At 39.0% G+C, this 16,254-nt stretch overlaps 2 protein-coding genes across 3 annotated transcripts; both read right to left on the reverse strand.

Moving 5' to 3' along the window:
• Positions 1–381: 381 nt before the first annotated feature.
• On the reverse strand, positions 382–6,616 carry LOC106675055 (odorant receptor 131-2-like). The gene has a single exon (XM_076873322.1). It carries the CDS (start codon positions 3,487–3,489, stop codon positions 2,524–2,526), a length of 966 nt encoding a protein of 321 aa, XP_076729437.1. The 5' UTR covers positions 3,490–6,616; the 3' UTR covers positions 382–2,523.
• A 3,670-nt stretch (positions 6,617–10,286) lies between these two features.
• or95a1 (odorant receptor, family 95, subfamily A, member 1) lies at positions 10,287–14,867 on the reverse strand. Of its 2 annotated transcripts, none has more exons than XM_076873323.1 (2): positions 14,757–14,867; positions 10,287–14,635 (listed from the first exon to the last, which is right to left on the reverse strand). In XM_076873323.1, exon 2 carries the CDS (start codon positions 11,957–11,959, stop codon positions 10,994–10,996), a length of 966 nt encoding a protein of 321 aa, XP_076729438.1. In that variant the 5' UTR covers positions 11,960–14,635; positions 14,757–14,867; the 3' UTR covers positions 10,287–10,993. The 2 variants fall into 2 exon arrangements, with proteins under 2 accessions (XP_076729438.1, XP_076729439.1); XM_076873324.1 differs by having other exon boundaries at positions 10,287–11,984; positions 14,081–14,867.
• Between the last annotated feature and the right edge of the window lie 1,387 nt (positions 14,868–16,254).

Genomic DNA, 16,254 nt, shown 5'->3' on the forward strand with positions numbered 1-16,254 from the left:
ATCAACGAGAAATCATCTGCTCTTCAAAAACTGAGTTTGGAATCACAGCGACATCTGCAGGACAAAGCTCTGCGCAACAACCAAGCTGCAGCAGCGAAGTGCCACAGCAAGGATCCCTAAAAGACGGACTGCGCCTCCCTGGTGGTGATTTTTGATCAGTACAGTGGAGGAGGAGGAGGAGGCCAGGAAACTAGCAGTGAGAATGGAATAGATAAGGAAGTGTCAAAAGCGGAAGATGGCATGGAATATTTCCCACGTGTGGGACTAATAAAGGTTATCTTATCTTATCTTATCTTATATAATCTGTGCAATCTAGGCTAAAAAATAACTGATGAGAAGGAACTCAGTGATGAGGAGAATGGCTATGTTGAGGCTGTTGTCACTCAAAGAAGGGGAAATCCCCACCTGAGAATCAAGTTTGGCTTTCAGCTAAAAATGTCATCAGGATGATCACAGAACCAAAAAACCATGACGTATCCTGGACTGATGACATCAATTACTGCTTTGACCTATTCTTGACTGAGTCCAATAGTGTTTATTGCAATGAAAGTGGAGGGGAAACAGACTTATAAAGACAACTGAAAGCAAGTAAATCAGAAAGACATCAAAGCATACATGCCTCTTTTTATTCTGAGCAGTGTGTACCTTTCCAGAAATGAATCTACCAGCAGTGTACAGTATGGGATGCAAAGTCATTTCAGAAATTTTATTAACACAACAAATAGTGATAAAATATTTATTGTTATAATTTCTCTAAAAAAGAAAAAAAAAAAACAGGTCACCTGCCTAAAAAGATCATCAAAGAGGGAAAACACAATGGGTTTCAAAATTTCCATGCAAATCTCACAGTAGATTTTAGAACTGATCCTGTGTTTAAAAGTATGCATATTTATTTATTTTATCTCTGTTGTCCTCTATAATAAAATTATTCCCCATTTGTTTCTTTATTTTTTGTTTTTTGTTTTGGTGGGGGGGGGTTCTTCTAAAGTGAGATTATGTGCCGAAAATATGTATCAAACATGCTAAATTATTAATATTTTTTTAAGTTTGACATTGCTGTAAACGATCTATTTAAATATTCAGCCTGCAGTTAAAAATGAGTTAAACCGAACCAGAACAAACTCAAATGTATTTAATTCATTGTAAAGACTATTTTAGTCTTGTGTAAAGATTTTCTTTTATTATTAATATGAAGATATTTTCAGATTGCCATTGAATTGCGATGCCATGTGCAGCAAAAGTAACAAGCAGGAGACAATGACTTATTGTAAAGTAAGGAAGGCTGTAACTGTGATATTAATGATGTAGAGATTCATCTGAAAAAAGGTGTTTTTTTTCTCAGATTAAAAATTTGTGGAATTACGTTTTTAAGACTAATCTACAACAAATTTGTTGGGTAACCGAGAAGAAAATTTTTTATCTACTGCTGTAGACTTTCAACAGCTCTATTCTGTGTTCAGTTTTATTAACATCACGTGATAATCATCCTCAAAGAAATGCAGTAAACATCAAAGTCTGATAAGAAACAATATCATTATATGCATTCAAATGTTCTGCATCCAAATACTGTTGCAAGGATTTCTTTATAATACTGACAACATAAGATTTTAAACATGTGATTACTAAATGTCAAACTTATCAATAATGCTTAAATTAAAAGGTCAAAGCATTATGGTTCGCAAATTTCAGATTAAAACGGCAGAAAATGTTCACAAAGTACAGCTTTTTAAAACAGAGTGCAGTTTAAGATGATTTAATGATAATACTAACCAAAGTGTTTAAGAATAAAACTGAGATGATAAAGGCATTTTATCACAATTTTGTAGAATTTCCTTTCAGTATAAAGTGACATCTTTTAATAGTGCAGTTATTTTTTAACAAAAAAGTATTTTCTGAGATTCACTCTAAACTATTGTAGGTTAGAGATGTAATGGAGCTGTCAAACATTTATTAGTGCAAATATCTGACACAAACACATGACCAACATGAGGAGTTTCTTATTAAGATTTTAGACACCATTTATTAGCCTTTTTAAGGAAAAGAAGTCAAATCAATATTTAAATTACCACTGAAATTTTTTTTTTAAATTTACTGTAAATATTTACCTGATAATTACAGAGCCCCTATCATGAGCCAGATTCTTTGATCTGTGCAAAAATATGTGAAGGTAATATGAGGCTTTAAAAACATTAGTCAGACAAATAAACTGGATCTGTTAGATATATTTTTAAATATATTGCCTGTTTGTGTTTCCAGATTGAGCTTTAGAGGAGGAACAGTAATACAAAGAGTTTGTTTTCTCTCCAGTGTAACTTTTTCCACTTACTGTCATTTCATGAAGACTGGCTTTAGGTTATTAGTTTGTTCCACGTGCAGTATAAGAAGGAATCTGTTATTAGCCAGTGTGAATGGAAAAAATAATTACAGCGTAAAAAAAATTGCTCGGTGTTCATTCGGGCAACTGACAGACAGAGATGCAGATACTCTGAACAGGTTTTCTGCAGGAGTCTAAACTGTTTTTTTTCAAGAAGCAGACAAGCTGTCCTGCTGTTTGCTTCTGAAATGGGGCTTGACTGTGTCTAAGCAGCAGAGGAATGTTTTCCCAATGTAGCCCCTCAGACTGTGATCTCTGAAGCCGTAGATGAGCGGGCTAAGAAAGCGTGGGATTAGGATAAAACAGAAAAAACAGAAATAGGTAACGTCTTCTACTGGCCAGTTAGTGTACAGCAATATGAGAGTTTCAGTGATGGGGAGCGTGAAAGCCAACATGCACAGAAGCAGCTGAAAGCCGTGCAGCAGCACAGTGTGCTTGGCTTTATTCACAGATACTCTGTCCTGTCTCAGCTTCCTGGTTTCCAGCAGGATTCTCACATATGTGAAGAAGATGACAACAGCCACAACTGCAAAGAACATCACACTCACAGCAGTTCTGAATAATGCTTGGATTGGAGATGAGTTGATAAGTAAATATATGCAAAGTCGAGGTGTAGAGAGGACATCTACAGCAGGACGCTGCTTTCCGATGGAGTACTCGATTATGAGGAAAATGCAGCTTGTAAGCCACAGACAAAGATTAATGATCCAGATACGGCCTGAGCGCCAGGTGGCCGGGCGCTGCAGGGGATAGAAGATGGCAACATAACGCTCCAGGGACATTGCAGCCAGGATTAAAGGTGTGTTCTGATAAGTAACAGTGGATATGAACAGCAGAGGAAAACAGTAGAAAACGGGAAATTTTACCTGACCCATTACAAGTAGGAAAAGCAGCACAGAGGACAGAAGCTGCAGGGTGTCATTGATCAACATGTGGGCAAACAGGATGTAACGTGGAGTGTTTAGGAACTGCCTGTGAGATGCAAACACATGCAGCATGACAACAATGCAGTAGAGGAAGGTGCAGAAGAAGGGGATAACTGCACATACTTTGATGATAACAGACAGGCTTTTCTGGGAAGTTGCATTAAAAGGAAGTTCAGTCAGATTCTGCATTCTGCAGCTTTAAGTTGCAGCACACCTGTTAAAAAAAAAAAGCACAACTTAAACTTCCATATACAGAAGATAAAATAAAACATAATGCATACTATCATTTACATTTACAACAGAAATTAGCTGCCTCATGTTAATAAAATAATCAGTAAAGTCAAATCACCCTGTAATACAAACCATTTACCCATTAAAATGAGACAGTGCCTCGCTCACCTAATAACAATGACTTTGTCTGACAGAAGAGCTCAGATTTCTCTTCTTCTCAGCACACAACATGTTTTCAACAATCAAAGTGTCAAAGATGGTCTTCTCTTGTCTGATCTGTTTGGCATCGGTTATCTTATGTTTGACTCAGTGCTGATTCCCCAGAGATAAATTAATTTCATGCTATCGTCATTAAGCATCATGGTTCTCATTAACTACAGATTACTGTAGGGGAAAAGGATAAAGCACCTTTTATTTCAGGATCCATGAAAGGAAGTTAAACAAACAAGTGATTCTATATCGCAAGGCATCCAAAGCAGCAGTTGCAACAGTCAAATTAGGAAAAATGTTCTCAATTTGTATTTCTACAAATTGTTTTTTCCTTTTCAGAGCACCAAGCTCCATCTCCACCCCCAGTTTCATGCGTCCTCTTCTCCTCACCTGCAGTGCATCGTAAGTAATTAGCTCACCTGTATTTAGGACCAGCTCACACCTCCAGTCTTCGCCAGTTTGTCAGCTATTCTTTAGCAGTAAATCAGCCTCAATGCTTCGTTTAAACTTTGTAACATCCTGTGTTAACCTATTGTTCTCTTTGTCTTCAGTCTTTGGCATTTCTGGATCACTACCCACACTAACCAGTTCTTTTCTTGGATTTCCTGGTGCAGATCTGCTACCCATGACTACTCACCTGCCCATTGCTGCTGCCAACCCATTGCTCAATGGAAATCTGAAAAGGATCAAAGAACTCACCTGCCTGCCGTCCTGCCCGCCGACACACACCCAGCAATATCCTCGATCTTTCTCAGTGCCTGCTTATAACCCTCCTCTCCTTCTGTAACAGTTGCTGCTGCACCTGCATGATTACCTTTCAATGCCCTGCTCTTATCCCAGACCTCTTTGTGTTGAATAAAGATTTCAGTGTTTGGAAATCTTGGTCTGTCGTGTCTGCTTTTGGGGTCCAACTCTCTCTCTTGGCCCTCACATTACACTGACTTTGCTGAATGGACACCTTGCAAATGATCATGGTTAATTGGGCCAGCTGTTTCTTGTATAAACTGCGGCTATGTCCACACGTACCCGGGTATTTTTGAAAAAGCAGATTTTTCTATGCGTTTGCACCTTTCGTCCACACGTAAACAGCGTTTTTGGTCACTGAAAACGGAGATTTTTAAAAACTCCGGCCAGGGTGGATATTTTTGAAAACTCAGTTTTTGCATTTATGTGTGGACTAGAAAAACAGAGAAAACGCAGCGTCAAAGGTGTGCGCATTTTTTGACATCACACTGTGCGCCACGTTATTGTTTCGGTGAAATGAATTTCTACAATACTGTTACTGTTAATTCTACTCTCTGCAGTGTTTAAATGCTTACAAATACACACAGTTACTGTCCCTCCACACATACGACTCGGTTCTGCTTCTATGCCCCAGCTTTGTTTACTTTTTCCCACCGAGGCTTCTAGACTTCTGATCAGTGTTGCCAACTCCTCAGTAAGGAAAATCGCTATTGGCTGTCCTAAAAGTCGCTAGAAGTCGCTAAATGACGTCATCACCTAATTTGCATAATTGGTCATGCTAATATAATTGTAACCTACGCTGTTGGAGAGAGAAATAACATCGTGGAAGAGACATAAAGTGAGCAAAAAACTTCCTAAATGCATTTAGAACTACAAATTAAATTTCTTTTAGCAATTATTGTTTTTTAATGTCACAATTCCAACCCTGCTCCTTTATCCGGGCTTCGACCGGCAAAAGTGACCCGAAATAGGCACTCTGGTGGAGTTACTTTGTGTGTGTGTTTATAAGTAGTTTTAAACCTTGTGATCCACAAAACAGCATAACAGTAAAAGAAGAACTGACTGGTTACAGACAGTGCGGAAGCAGCGGCTTCGCTCATGCGCGATTCATTTGCAGTTTGGACGCATAGGTGTGAACATCTCCTGCAGCTGGGGGAGGACTATCCTCCGCCCGTGAGTGCTTTAGCAGGTGAGGTGCCCACGGCAGCACCGCTGCTTGTTGAGAGTAAGAGCAACACGCTCTTTCACGTCAAAAGTCGTCAAAAATAAGTCTCCAATAACAGCAGAAAAAGTCGCCAGATTTGTCGCTAGTCGCTTTTGAGAAAAAAAAGTCGCTAAGGGGCCTGAAAACTCGCTAAATATAGCGACAAAATCGCTAAGTTGGCAACACTGCTTCTGATTGGCCAACATTTCTGCACGGTTAGGAATATATTGCCACCTGTTGCTTTGGCATGTTCATAGCAGTGTTTTCCTTAATTTCTGCCTTTACGTGTGGACGGGATTATTTTTTAAAACGAGAACGGAAAATCGCCGTTTTCAAAAATACCCGTGTAAGCATGGACGTAGCTTGTGAACGTCTGGGCGATGGCATTTGACCACATTTATGTACAATTAAATTTTAAGAATGACTGTGGAAGTCAGTGTAGAGACAGTTTGTGATGTGGGGATGTTGGTGAGGCCTCTTTCATAGTGAGCCTGTCAGTGTAGGGTTATTGAAAGGTTAATTTAAGGCAGACTTCTGTATCATTTTTTATAATTATTTTCTACACGGTTGCATCAAAGTATTTTTAATTTGCCTGTTCATAGTTTTTCCTTTTAGTTTAATCTAGCTTTTAGGTTTAGTACGCCTAGTTAATGTTAACATGAAACAAGTTTACTATATCATCATATTCACTCTGAGCTAAGAGTAAAACATGGGCCTTTAAGTGTTTCTTACTAACAATGTAATAAAGCAGGACTCATTTTGTGCCACATGCAGTGCAATTTTACCTGGACCAGCAAAGCAATTCCCTCATAATACTGTCAGTGTTATAGTCACAAAGTTTACATTGTCTTGATGCATGTTCAGTCATCCAGGTATGGAAACCCCCTCTAAATTATTCTGTTTATCTGGATGGGAGAAAAGTTTTGTTGCTCAGCCAAATGACTTCTTCAGTCTCAGCTGACTGCAGGTTTCTCCAACTTTATAAACAATACAAATTCAACAGTTGCTGTGAGTGCCACTTATATTACTCTGTTTCCTCTGCTTTCCAACCCCAAAACACACTGCAGCAAAATCTGGTCCAAGGATCTGGCCTCTAATATGGTAATATAGCGTATGCTGTTGCAGTAAGTGCCAGGAGGATTGCAGTGATTTATACATCAGGGAAACCAAACGACCTCTGGCTAAGAAGATGGCACAACACAGAAGAGCTAACTCGTCAGGCCAGGATTCCGCAGTCCATTTACACCTACAGGCCAGTGGACAGTCTTCCAACGATGAGGATGGACACATGAAAAGAGAAGGACCATCTCTGAATCGAGGAGGGGCCTAAGGGTACATCTTTCACCATCTTACAGTACTGTGATTGCAGCCATTGAATACCAGTCACTCTCTGTGAATGGTACTCATGGCCATTGATCAGTGGTGACTAATCAATTTGCATTTTAATGATCAATAAACTGACCTTCCACCCATTATTAATCAGTGGTGCCGGTTTCAGTCATTATCCAAATGTTCTGTTTATAAAGTTGGGGAAACCTACAGTCAGCTGAGACTGAAGAAGTCCCCTGGATGAGTGACGAAATGTTTCTCCCACTGAAAATGTCACGACCAGATGAACAGACTCAACTTTTTGGGAAGACTTTAGGGAAAAGTCTTAAGGTCTTCCAGTTTCAAGATTAGCCTCTTCCTCATTGTAACTGGACCTGAGGACTGGACAGCAGAGGGGCAAAAGGTGAATGGGGAGGGGTTGGGTAGCAACAGCGGAGATGAGGGGACAGATGTGTCTTTGAAGAAGGCAGAGGGGCAGCCTTGTAGGTTCTTGAGGGCTTCATTGCTGTAGACAACATTCAGCCACTCTGAATGAAGAGTTCTGATCAAAGTACAAGCCACCAGAGGGTTGGCCATTGCGCCTGCTGGATCTTTGTAAAGATCTGTGTGCAGGTCAAATACTTTGGCATAAAAACTGTGTGAAGATACAGTATTGTTAAACAGGGTCTTCAGACTGAAAATAATAAAAACTCAATAATAAAAATGGCATTTTTATGCACAAAACCTTATTTTCACCAGAAGAAAGGAACAAAATGAAAAAAAAAAAGATAAGAATGTATTAAATTAACATCTGCCAAAGTCCTCCATGGGCAAAGTATCAATTAGAATATTAGACTGATTTAAGGAAACCCGTATCTCATATAAATACCATAAATATTGAGCTTATTCCAGCTCAAACACTGCAAAAATCCACCACAATCTGTCACGGCCAAGGCCGAACCCGACAACCAGACTCAAATGCAGATCATACACACAGGCATGGACGAGCGTAATAAACAGAACTTTATTTCCTAGGGCCTGACTACGGAAGAGGATTAGGGCCACTGGGGGAAAAAATAATAATAAAAAAAATAATTCTGAGATTAAAGTCAGAATTCTTTTTTTTTTTTTTCTCTCCTCTCCAGTGGCCCTAATCCTCTTCCGTACCTGACAAATACTGTGAGCTATGAGGAATAACATGGGACTTCAATTACGGTGGTAAACAGGAGTGACGCTAAACTATGAGAAACACTAGATTTACGAAAGCACTAGAGAATTGTGACGAGGGGATATGTACAGGGGCAAGGGGCAGGAAACATGACCTGGAGGCTCTGAACACTAGAATGAGAGGAGACAAGTTTTAGTGACCGAGTCTGTAAATCCTGGTGAGTGTGAACCATAAAGAAACATTCTTACTTTGGCAGGTGGAGGAATGGCAAGGAAGGGGTGAGAGGTCCAAGTGAGCAGTCTTTGGTCTACAGGAGATGGTAGTCTGATTGAGTACTGTGACAGGAGGGCAGGCAGGCGAGTGAATCCGAGAGGTGCTGTGACGCAAAGAGCTGCCAAGCACAAACCAGCTTCAGGATGAAAGTGTGTATTGCCAGGAGATGGAGGTGGCAGACAACAGGATAGCTGATGGAAGAAAAAGCACAGGTTGAAGATAATCCTCTTGCAAACAAAATCTCTTTCAGTGAACCACTATGGTGACCCGCACTAACTGTGATTAGCTGAAGGCTTAGCGAAGAGGAGTGGTGATCGCTGGTCTTAAGTATTGGCAGCTCAATTGCCAGCAGGTGTGGAGACATGCAGGAAAGCAGCGAATCCACCCAGGGGTGGAACTGTGACTCAGTGGAAAAACCCCAGCACTCACCCAGACCACGACACAATCAAGCCAAAGTTTGATTTCTCATGACCAAAAGATTCCTTCACAAAATTAGAAACACTTCCACAGAAGAACTATTGAGTCATTTGTATAAATTAGCGGGAAGTGACTTAGTATGTTTTGTATCAGTGATCCTGCATCCAACATAGTGAAATAAAGCCACAAAAACCTTAAATCTATTTTTTCTGCATTTTTTTAATGATATCATACATATAAGGGTACGGGCCTCTCCATTGACTTTAATTGCGTCTCTCAGTTTTGCTGAACAGTACCGCTTCTGCATTTGGAGCAGGCTCTCAGCTGATCTGAGATAAACCTTCGCCCTCTGTTCATCATATCATACATACAGCCTGGATTCATTCAGAACAATTAATTTGCGCTCATGTGCTCACCAATATCATCAGATTTATGCGGTTGTCAAGGATGCTGTTTCTGATTAAATGAGTTCAGTCTGAGCAAATAATGCGATATATTTTTGCGATATATATATATATATATATATATATATATATATATATATATATATATATATATATGCAATATTTTGTTACATTTTACTGTGAAGTCAGTATTTTAAAATCTGAAAATAAAAGAGAAATCATCTGCTCCTAAAAACAGTTTAAAAACCGTTTTTGGAATCACAGCGACATCTGCAGGACAAAGGCAGTGAGCCTGAATGAGTTGTGTGAGATTGTACAAATGTGTAACGACGCACTATGTCTATACACTTGCAGTAAAGGCAAACTCACAAAGCTACACTGGTTTCGATTCATCTTTGCAATATATGCATTCAAAAGTTCTGCATCCAGATACTCCTGCAAGTATTTCTTTTTAATACTGACACCATACAATTTTAAATATTTGCTATAAAGTCCAACTAACTCACAGAGAGCCAAAAAGCATTTAGAGTTACCTTGAATGCAACTCAGTCCCTGTTAATCATAAATCCTCACTGAAAGAATGAGAGGATGTGTCCCTTCAAACGTCATTAAAGTTACGTTAAATTCACTCCCACAATTGAGTAATCTTGTCTGATGGTTCTGGCACAGATTTTTAGTCTCTGCTGGTTTATGTTTAACAGCCTTAGATCTCTAAAACATTTGGGGTCATGATTGTTTTCACAGACAGTCCGAGAGATTTAGCCAGTTCATTTTTTGAATCTTATTTACATATTAAATTACTAATGTCAAAATTATCAATAAATCCTTTGCTCAAAAGGTCATTTTCACTAATTTCAGATCGGGAACATTTTCCCCAGTGCTGATCAAGACAACTTTTTAAACCAGAGTGCAGTTTAAGATGATTTCATGATAATGTGTTAAAAAATGAAACTGAGATGATGAAGACATTTTATCACAATTTTATAGAATTTCCTTCCAGTATAAAGGGACATCTTTTAGTGTTGCACTTATTTTTGTTAACAAAGTGACAAAATTGAAACAAGAATAAAAAAGTATTTTCTGAGATTCGCTCTAAACTCAAACAACTATTGTAGGTTAGGGATGTAATGGAGTTGTCAAACATTTATTAGTGCAAATATCACACTTTTAGTCAAACATGCAATCTGACACAAACACATGACCAACATGACGAGTTTCTTATTAAGATTTTAGACACCTTTTATTGGCCTTTTTAAGGAAAAGAAGTCAAATCAATATTTATGTGCTCAAATTACCACTGGAATTTTTTTTTTTATTTACTGTAAATATTTACCTGATAATTACAGAGCCCCTTTCATGAGTCAGATTCCCTGTTCTGTGCAAAAATATGTGAAGGTAATATGAAGCTTTAGAAACATATTAATCAGACAAATAAAGTGGATATCTTAATTTAGCATTTATATATACACATGTATATATGTTGAGCTTTAGAGGAGGAACAGTAATACAAAGAGTTTGTTTTCGCTTCAGTGTAACTTTTTCCACTTACTGTCACTTCATGATATTAGTTTGTTCCACGTGCAGTATAAAAAGGAATCTGTTCATGGCCAGTGTGAATGAAAAAAATAATCACAGCATAAAAAATTGCTGTTCATTAGTGTTCATTCGGGCAACTGACAGACAGAGATGCAGATACTCTGAACAGGTTTTCTGCAGGAGTCTAAACTGTTTTTTTCATAAAGCAGACAAGCTGTCCTGCTGTTTGCTTCTGAAATGGGGCTTGACTGTGTCTAAGCAGCAGAGGAATGTTTTCCCAATGTAGCCCCTCAGACTGTGATCTCTGAAGCCGTAGATGAGCGGGCTAAGAAAGCGTGGGATTAGGATAAAACAGAAATAATTGAAAAAGGCAATGTCTTCCACTGGCCAGTTAGTGTATAACAATGTGAGACTTTCAGTGATGGGGAGCGTGAAAGCCAACATGCACAGAAGCAGCTGAAAGCCGTGCAGCAGCACAGTGTGCTTGGCTTTATTCACAGATACTCTGTCCTGTCTCAGCTTCCTGGTTTCCAGCAGGATTCTCACATATGTGAAGAAGATGACAACAGCCACAACTGCAAAGAACATCACACTCACAGCAGTTCTGAATAATGCTTGGATTGGAGATGAGTTGATAAGTATATTTTTGCAGAGTACAGGTGTAGAGAGGACATCTACAGCAGGACGCTGTTTTCTGATGGAGTACTCAATGATGTGGAACATGCAACTTGTAAGCCACAGACAAAGATTAATGATCCAGATACGGCCTGAGCGCCAGGCGGCCGGGCGCTGCAGGGGATAGAAGATGGCAACATAACGCTCCAGGGACATTGCAGCCAGGATTAAAGGTGTGTTCTGATAAGTAACAGTGGATATGAACAGCAGAGGAACACAATAGAAAATGGGAAATTTTACCTGACCCATTACAAGTAGGAAAAGCAGCACAGAGGACAGAAGCTGCAGGGTGTCATTGATCAACATGTGGGCAAACAGGATGTAACGTGAAGTGTTTAGGAACTGCCTGTGAGATGCAAACACATGCAGCATGACAACAATGCAGAAGAGGAAGGTGCAGAAGAAGGGAATAACTGCACATACTTTGATGATAACAGACAGGCTTTTCTGGGAAGTTGCATTAAAAGGAAGTTCAGTCAGATTCTGCATTCTGCAGCTTTAAGTTGCAGCACACCTGTTAAAAAAAAGCACAACTTAAACTTCCATATACAGAAGATAAAATAAAACATAATGCATACTATCATTTACATTTACAACAGAAATTAGCTGCCTCATGTTAATAAAATAATCAGTAAAGTCAAATCACCCTGTAATACAAACCATTTACCCATTAAAATGAGACAGTGCCTCGCTCACCTAATAACAATGACTTTGTCTGTTAGAAGAGCTCAGATTTCTCTTCTTCTCAGCACACAACATGTTTTCAGCAATCAAAGTGTCAAAGATGGTCTTCTCTTGTCTGATCTGTTTGGCATCGGTTATCTTATGTTTGACTCAGTGCTGATTCCCCAGAGATATATTAATTTCATGCTATCGTCATTAAGCATCATGGTTCTCATTAACTACAGATTACTGTAGGGAAAAGGATAAAGCACCTTTTATCACAGGATCCATGAAAGGAAGTTAAACAGACAAGTGATTCTATATTGTAAGGCAGGGGTGTCAAACGCCAGGCCTCGAGGGCCGGTGTCCTGCAGGTTTTAGATCTCACCCTGGGTCAACACACCTGAATCAAATGATTAGATCAATACCAGGTCTTTGGAGAATTTCAGGACATTTCGAGGAGGAAATTTAGCCATTTGAATCAGCTGTGTTAGATCAAGGACACATCTAAAACCTGCAGGACACCGGCCCTCAGGGCCTGGAGTCCGACACCTGTGTTGTAAGGCATCAAAAGCAGCAGTTGATACTGACTAAATGTTATCAATTTGTATTTTTACTTTTTTTCCTTAAATTCACTTTAATTTCACTGCTCATATTGACAACAAAGATCATTAAAATTTCACAATTACTGGTGCTAAAATATTAGCGTACATTAAAAAAGTAAATGTTCTTTTTTTTAAACAGTACAAAACACAAATACCCTGAATATAAACTATATTATATTTAGTGGAGGGGTATGTGAGCCAGTGAGCTTTCCTGAGCAGCAAAATACAATAGCAAAAGTAAAAATGTATTAAGTAAAACCACAATAAATGTAGATCATTATCATCTGAGCTTTGCAGTATTTTTTGGTGTAGCAATGTCTTAGTAGGATGAGTTTTTTTACCTAATAAATTTTGCTAACAAAATTATATACAGTTAGACCTTAATCTGGGTGTGACTAATGAGGGTGTGGCTGCATTTGTTTACAGTACAAAAAAGACATAACTTCTATAGATTTTTCTAAATTGACTAAAAGGCACAGTTCTTACTCCGATTATAAAATAAATGTAGCTACCTTGACCTCACCTAGTGACCCAAAATGTGGTTTTGAAGCACTGATATATCATGCCTTCTAGCACAGATTGTATGAAAAAGATGGCTGTAGCTGTTGTGGTCCAATCCAGTGGTTTTAGATAATAGGAAGTCTCAGCATTAGCTTTTCAGTAGCTGCTATATAAAGACAGAAGAAATTATGCTGGGGTGTCAAGCCTGGCTTGCAAGCACAGGAACAAATGTCTACTAATAATGGTTAAGTAACAAACAGTATGCTGTCATCATTATTTTTTTACTGGAAAGTTTCATTTTAGCAACATGCTTTTGGGACTAGCATTAAGATCATCAGGCCTCAGTCCTACGCTATTTCCTTTAAATGTCCTCCTGAAAAGACTAGGGATGGGTATCGTTTAGGTTTTATCCGATACCGGTGCCAAACCGGTACTTTTGAAACGGTGCAGGTGTTTAAACAGTGCTCAAACCGCTGCTTAAAGAATGGAGAACACAAACTTTGTCCAAAAACCTCTCATGTTTAGCTGTTTTTTTGTAAAAAGATAACAATGTTAGCCTTTTCTGCATCTATGGGGCATATATGGCATCACTCTTGGCTGGAAGCAGTGCTTAAACAATGGAAAAAACACAAACTTTGTCCAAAAACCTCTCATGTTTAGCTGTTTCCCACTTTTTCTTTGGTCATTTTTGGCCAGGGTGAAGGGAGTATCTGCCATCAAACAAGAGGACAGCCACATGTAACTACGATGGTGTTTGCTAGTTCACCTTACATGCATTAATGTAATAACGTGGTGAGCCTACTCAACGTAAATTACACACGAACAACATTAAGCTACTCACGCAGAGAAGAACGGCTGCTGCTGCCATCATCATCCGTCATCATTTCTGCTACACTGGCAGGGCTAGGGGCCAGGACTCTCCTCTTCGGGTTCTTGGGGGATGTTGCTAACTCCGGGTCCGATAACAGGCAACCCACCCGCAGTAGATGCGCTCGGTGTGAGGTCTCGCAGCAAGCTATCAAATACGGTGCATTTCTTGGCTTTTAAAAAAACGCTATGCGTCGTCAGGTGTTTCATCAGATTCGAGGTGTTACCTCCTTTGCACAGTATCACCTTAAAGCACTTGTTGCAGGCTGCTGAGTTTGCATCTTTTGCTGTGAAGTACAGCCAGACTTTTGACCACTTCGCCTTGGGCATTTTTAATCTGTAGCTCTGCTCTAAAAGAATGTACGTACCTGGGCCTGCCTACTATCCTTGGAAAGGTAAAATGATTGGCTAGAATCCAAAGTGTATGACATCTCAGTAAAAAAAAGCACCGAAATAAAGCACCAAAATGTGCGCTGCTTTTCAGTCTGGTTACTATCCGGTGCATACTGGTACCCATCCCTAGAAAAGACTGTAGGGTCAAAGAATTTAATGTATATGTTAACCTTCATAATCAAGATATATAAAATATTTAAACCAACAGCCAAGAATTAAAAAACACCTAAATGATCATAAACCAGAACAGTAATTACCTTCCTAAGCTCAGTGTTTTTCCATCCCACAGGCTTAAAAGTTTGCTGAACTTGGCTCCATGTTGGAAGCCTCTTATGCAACGAAGGTTCATGTGTACCAAAAGCTGTACTTTGAGGGCACGGAAAAAGGCTCGAACACAGTAGAAAAGCCACAAATGCTGATACTGATGAAAATGCAGATGTAGGTCCAAAATGCACACCACTTTGTTCTTAAAATTTCCACATTTTGTAAACCATCCACTATGACAGATTGGACATTTGGTGGGCCAGTTCTGGTTATATGTTGGACATAATTGTTAGAGAAAATGCAAGAAAATGTAGTACAAGAATCTAATGCTTTAAGATGTTTTTTTATATTTAAAAAAACATTTGATAAAATGTATAGTTAGCTGCAAGTTAAAAATAATTTGCTTGATTATCAATAAAATAAAATGTTTTAGAGTTTGAACCCCTTCAGTCAGTATTTTTAACAAAGTGGAAAATGGAAAATGGTTGGTGGGCTAGATGGCACACTATTGCTCACATTTGGTCTGGCAGCTCTAAATGCAGTATCACTGGTAAAGAATTTAGACATCTAGCTAAGATTTGGCTTTGGGTTTTTACCAGAATCTAAGTTTACTCTACCTGGTCATACTATCTTAGTTTGTAGTGGATTGTCCAAAACTGTCAATGGCTCAAAGCTACTTAAACAGACCATCAGACTCTTGATGAAGTCCAGGATTATGTTCAGACATGTGATTAAGTGTTCAGTAAGGTTTTAACGATGATAATTGCTGGTATCATATGAGAAGTAATGTTTTTGCCAGATAGGAGGACAAATATGTGGACCTCTGTATATCAGAACTCCAGCAGGAATGGCCTGAATGTTTTGAACACAATGCACCATTTAATTTTTGTTTATCCTCCAACTGTGATTTTCAGGTCTGTACTAGTATATGCTGCTTAGATTTTTGTCCTGGTCTTGTAAAAATGGCAAACACCCTACTGGCACAAAACCTGTGGTATCTTTGACATAGTGCATTATCTTTTTGTGACAATGTTTAACATTCTTGCACAACATCACTCAAGTTGGTAATCAGAGCATAGAGCTGCAGGTGCAACAACAGTATTGTTTTTTAAAAAAAGGTGATGAAATCTATTAAGAGGTTTTTCTTCATTGAGTGTTGAATCTCCAGAGGGCCGTTAGAGGGCATGTCCCAAGTCCCCCGCTTAGTAATTAACAGACTCGCTGATTATTAACACAAAGCTCTCGAGTCCCATTGAGCAACCCGAAGTTTTCTTTTGTTTGGCAAACCAGTTGACTCTATAGAGAGCAGCTCATGGGGGTTTGTCAGCTGTTTACGTAAGTTCTGCGTCAGTAATGAGGACCCCAGAGGACTGGGCCACAGTTCTGTCCAAAACAAACTTTCTGTTTTTTGAACCCAGCTCAGCAAATAACTTTCATTGCATCAGACAAAGGGCAATTGCCAGACTTTTGGCCAGTTGAGTTTTAGTGGAA

Source organism: Maylandia zebra, linkage group LG14, assembly GCF_041146795.1.
Source record: "Maylandia zebra isolate NMK-2024a linkage group LG14, Mzebra_GT3a, whole genome shotgun sequence".
In the NCBI taxonomy this organism is placed as follows: Eukaryota; Metazoa; Chordata; class Actinopteri; order Cichliformes; family Cichlidae; genus Maylandia; species Maylandia zebra.